This window comes from Cyprinodon variegatus, unplaced genomic scaffold, assembly GCF_000732505.1.
Source record: "Cyprinodon variegatus isolate N-32 unplaced genomic scaffold, C_variegatus-1.0 Scaffold461, whole genome shotgun sequence".
NCBI classification, from domain to species: Eukaryota; Metazoa; Chordata; class Actinopteri; order Cyprinodontiformes; family Cyprinodontidae; genus Cyprinodon; species Cyprinodon variegatus.
This window is the reverse complement of record NW_015150914.1, coordinates 645,906-650,173: the sequence shown is the minus strand read 5'-3', so window position 1 is coordinate 650,173 and position 4,268 is coordinate 645,906. Positions and strand designations below refer to the sequence as shown.

Below are 4,268 nucleotides of genomic sequence, written 5' to 3'. Positions count from 1 at the left end.
TAAGTTGCTAACTGGTTAGCATCTTAGTGCTACTTGGTCCCAATGGAATTTCCCATTGGGAACCTGCTAGCACTAAGTTGCTAACTGGTTAGCATCTTAGTGCTACTTGGTCCCAATGGAATTTCCCATTGGGAACCTGCTAGCACTAAGTTGCTAACTGGTTAGCATCTTAGTGCTACTTGGTCCCAATGGAATTTCCCATTGGGAACCTGCTAGCACTAAGTTGCTAACTGATTAGCAAGATGCTTCCTACAAACCAGCTACAACCAAACATTATTGCGAACCTTCCACCACAACAATCCCGCCCCCTTGATAAAAGACCAATCACATTCACTTTATTCAGTCGTGTAAAGTCGGGCACCACTCGGGAGAATTCAGGAATGCAACGTGTTACTCTGTTCTTCCTCAATCCTCCATCTGTTCTTTCAAACCTCTGCCTCCTGACTGCAAAGTTATCCATGAGAACACTGCAGCAAATCTAATGGCCACATGAGTCACATGCGATATTCACAGCTAGACTGCAGTTCCAGTCGGGGTCGTCTGTGCGTTTAGGGGGTCTGGAAAGTTTTCCATCTGTAGCTAACAAGCTTCCATCACTATCAATGAATGAATAAATAGGAATTTATTTTGGACAATTTTTCAGACAATTTGACAAAAAAACAATAAACAAATCAACCAAATACACACAAAAGAGACTAGTTAACATCAACCAAATCAAAAAAACATTTTCCTAACTAACTAAATTCACCTGATCAAAAATAGAAAGAAAAACCCTGAATAAACCTGTTGGTATAAACAGACAGAGAAATGACCTCCATTAACTATCAGATAACTTTATCTCTAAGAAGTTTACACTGATCCTCGTCTCCGCAACAAACTGACCCCCAGAAGCAGCACATAAAAAAAATACAATTTCATCATGGATTTATGTGTTTTTATTTCTACAACTAAAAAAAAAATCCTTTATATGCAAAGACTGAAAAAAAAAAAAAAAAATACAAAGCTTTTTTTACTTCCTCTGGGGGCCCCTATAGTTCCTCCAGGGCCCTAAGCAGCAGTTTTCTTTGCGTGGCCCTGCTCTTGGACATGGCAGCTTAAATAGAGCAACCCTGCAAGGACAAGCAGTTATAGATGGATGAACATTTCCTCGACAGAAAATATAGAAAAATGTTTGTGCCTCTTGTTCCTCAGTATTGATTGTCTGTCAGAGATATAGGATGGAGTATACGTACCTTTAATGGGCTCCATATAAGCTTTTTTAGTGTTTTAGCATAAAATTAATTTTATGGTTTATGTCCTGCTTGCCTGTTTTTTTTATTTTTTATAAATCTGTTAACATCTGATTGAAGTAACGTGACTTGATTTGTTATCTTGACCTTATTGTTGTGTCCTTGTCAGGCTGTGAAGCTTCCTCATGTCCATTACATAGAGGAAGATTCATCCATCTTTGCTCAGAGCGCCCCCTGGAACCTGCAGCGATTACTGCGGCCGCATGCTGGCATCTCTGTAAATGGGACCTACCTGCCTCCAAGTGAGTCTTCATTGTTTCCACTAAATAAACTAATCATCATTCAGAGAAAAACAGCCCCCCTCCCCCCACTGAATACTTTATTTTGCTTTATAGTCGCCTATTATTGGCTGCTCTGCTGCTTAAACCGGGGATTTCAAGAAACCTCTTCTGATTGCTCTTATAACACTTTCTTTAGGTCTTACTTGTCCTGAAAATGTAATAACCAGACTTTCAGACTTAATCCCAATAAAATTACCCAGACATCACTTGGCATTTCTTATCACCATGGCAACCCTGGACCTCAGATGACCACAGACAGGTATTTTATCTGAGCCTATAATGCAGCACAGTGCATCTCACAGCTTCTATTTTACACGTCAGCCACAGCTCTGCTCAGTAGGTAAGCAACCTGGATTGAGACAAACGAAACGAAATAACTAAATAATAAATTTTTTCGGCAGGGCATCACTTCTTTTTTAGTCAGGAGAGTAGAAGGACACCCCAGGAACCTCGTTTTTAAAGATATTTTAGCTTTAAAACTGTAAATCTGTACGTCTCCTGTTCTAACAGTTTTCACAACTGAACAAAACCAGCATACATCCAGTGGATATTAAAAGGATACAGGATTTAGTCAGGTCTTTGTTTAAAAAGCCAAATACATTAATATGATTGAATTTTAACACTTACAACTAAATTAATGTTTTTTATAACCTCAATTCTATTCAGTTTATTTCTATAGCTCCAATTCACATCATGTCATCTCAAGGTGCTCATCTCAATCCAGTCAGATTGATTCAAAGTTTTCTACCTAAGGAAAACCAGCTGATTGCATCGACTCATTGACTCTTCAGCAATCCCTCACACTAAGCATGCTTGTAGCGACAGTGGAGAGGAAAAACTCCCTTTGAACAGGAAGAAACCTCCAGCAGAACCAGGCTCAGTGTGAGCGGCCATCTGCTGAGGCCCACTGGGGTTCAAGGAGACAGAAGCAGACATAGAAAAAGAAGCATAGATACAAAAGGCAACTGTCAACCAGCTCCACAGGCGGCCCCGTCCAGGAAACACACAGTGAAGCAGACCAGCCAGCAGAGACGAGCCACATCCAGTTAGTCACAGTCAGAGAAACAGGACTACACTGGAAAATGAGCTGAGACTAATACTTTGTTAAAGCTGTAGATTTGATATCAGCATCTGTTTTCCCAACTCTCAAAAAAAATTTTAAGCCCCTTTAAATCTCTGTGGGGCTTATAAAAGCCTTTCTCACCAGATTTCTAGTAATAAACGTTAAAACATGAGTAAAAGTAGTGATGCTCATAGTCAAATATTACTAGAGTTAAAGTATTGAAGAACTCACTTTTAAAATTACTAAAGTATTTAAAAGTACGTGTATTTAAAAGTATTCATCAGTGCCTTTTTGTATAATTTTCAGATTACTTTTAAAGAACCTTGTGACTTTCAGAAACCACCTGATGTTTTGTTTCACAGAACAGCTCTGCTACCAATTCACCACCTGCAAAGAACTTTGTGTTAAAAAAACCCCCACAAAAATATAAGGAAATATATTTTGATCTTTATTTAACATTAAAAAACAAATTCTCTTTACTCTCACTATAGAGTAGAGGATTTAAGTTTGAATCTATTACAGCAAATAAACTACAACTCTGCTTTAAGGATGGATCCTACTGAACAACTCAGCCGCATGGCAACAACTAACGCCTTAATCAAATTTATAATCTACAAATAATATCAGCTCTGAGTGTTTCCACATCTGTGGAATGGACCCACAGAGAAATGTTTTATCCAATATGGACCAGGAAGCTCTTTACCCCAGCTGCACAAACGCAATCAACCAAAAACACCCTCAGAAGCGGCCGGTCTGCATCTGGACTGAAAAACTTCAGGATAAACCACCTCAGCGGAGGACTTTATTCAAGCCTTCAATCAAAAACCAACTGCTGATCTCCAATGGAGGTTTCACACGGCGCCATCGCCACAAACTGGGTTTTATCGGTTATTAATCGGGGTGTTTAGAGCATTTTAATTCGTGTGTTTAGTCTTTTTGGACGGTTTTTACAAAAATCTTTTTAAAGGAGGAGTTTGCCAGAATAGGAGTTTTAAATGTTTTATTCAGTGAAGCAAAGATGGCTGCGGGTAGCAGTGGGTAGCACTGCTAGATGCAGTAAGAAGATCTGGGTTTGATTCCCAGCCCGGGGTCTTTCTGCATAGAGTCTGCATGTTCTCCCTGAGCATGCATGGGTTCTCTCCGGGTACTCCAGCTTCCTCCTACAGTCTAAAAACATGACTGTTGGGTTAATTGGCTTCTCTAAATCCTCCTTAGGTGTGAGTGGTTGTTTGTCCTGTTTGTTTCTGTGTTGCCCTGCGATGGACTGTATTTTATTTTTATCTATTTATTTATTTAAATAGGGACAAAGCAAATGAATGAACATCAGTATAAAAACAAATGTAAATATGCCGGATTATAGCTACAAAGCTAGTTTCCATCCGTAGTCCCTAGGCAGGCAAATACATAAGAAAGAACATATAATATACAATATAAGCATTACAAGGAAATGTTCAGAGTTTAATGGTCACATGACTGGTTTGTTTTCATCCATAGTTTGAGTTGAGCTCTAAAGCTGATCAGTGTAGGGCTCTCCCGTATGTGCAGAGGAAGACTGTTCCAGATGTTAGTGGCTCTCACAGAGAGAGTGTTCTGACCAAAAGTTGTTCTTCTGTGAGGAACCTCACAGTCTCCTCT

The 4,268-nt window shown here is 39.4% G+C and overlaps 1 protein-coding gene across 1 annotated transcript in view; it reads left to right on the top strand.

Annotated features, from left to right (window-relative positions):
• Positions 1-4,268, top strand: part of pcsk9 (proprotein convertase subtilisin/kexin type 9) — a 17,478-nt gene that overhangs the window by 2,224 nt on the left and 10,986 nt on the right. The window contains exon 3 of the mRNA XM_015389472.1: positions 1,399-1,531. Coding sequence (XP_015244958.1) covers positions 1,399-1,531 — 133 coding nt within the window. The remainder of the gene's footprint in view (positions 1-1,398; positions 1,532-4,268) is intronic.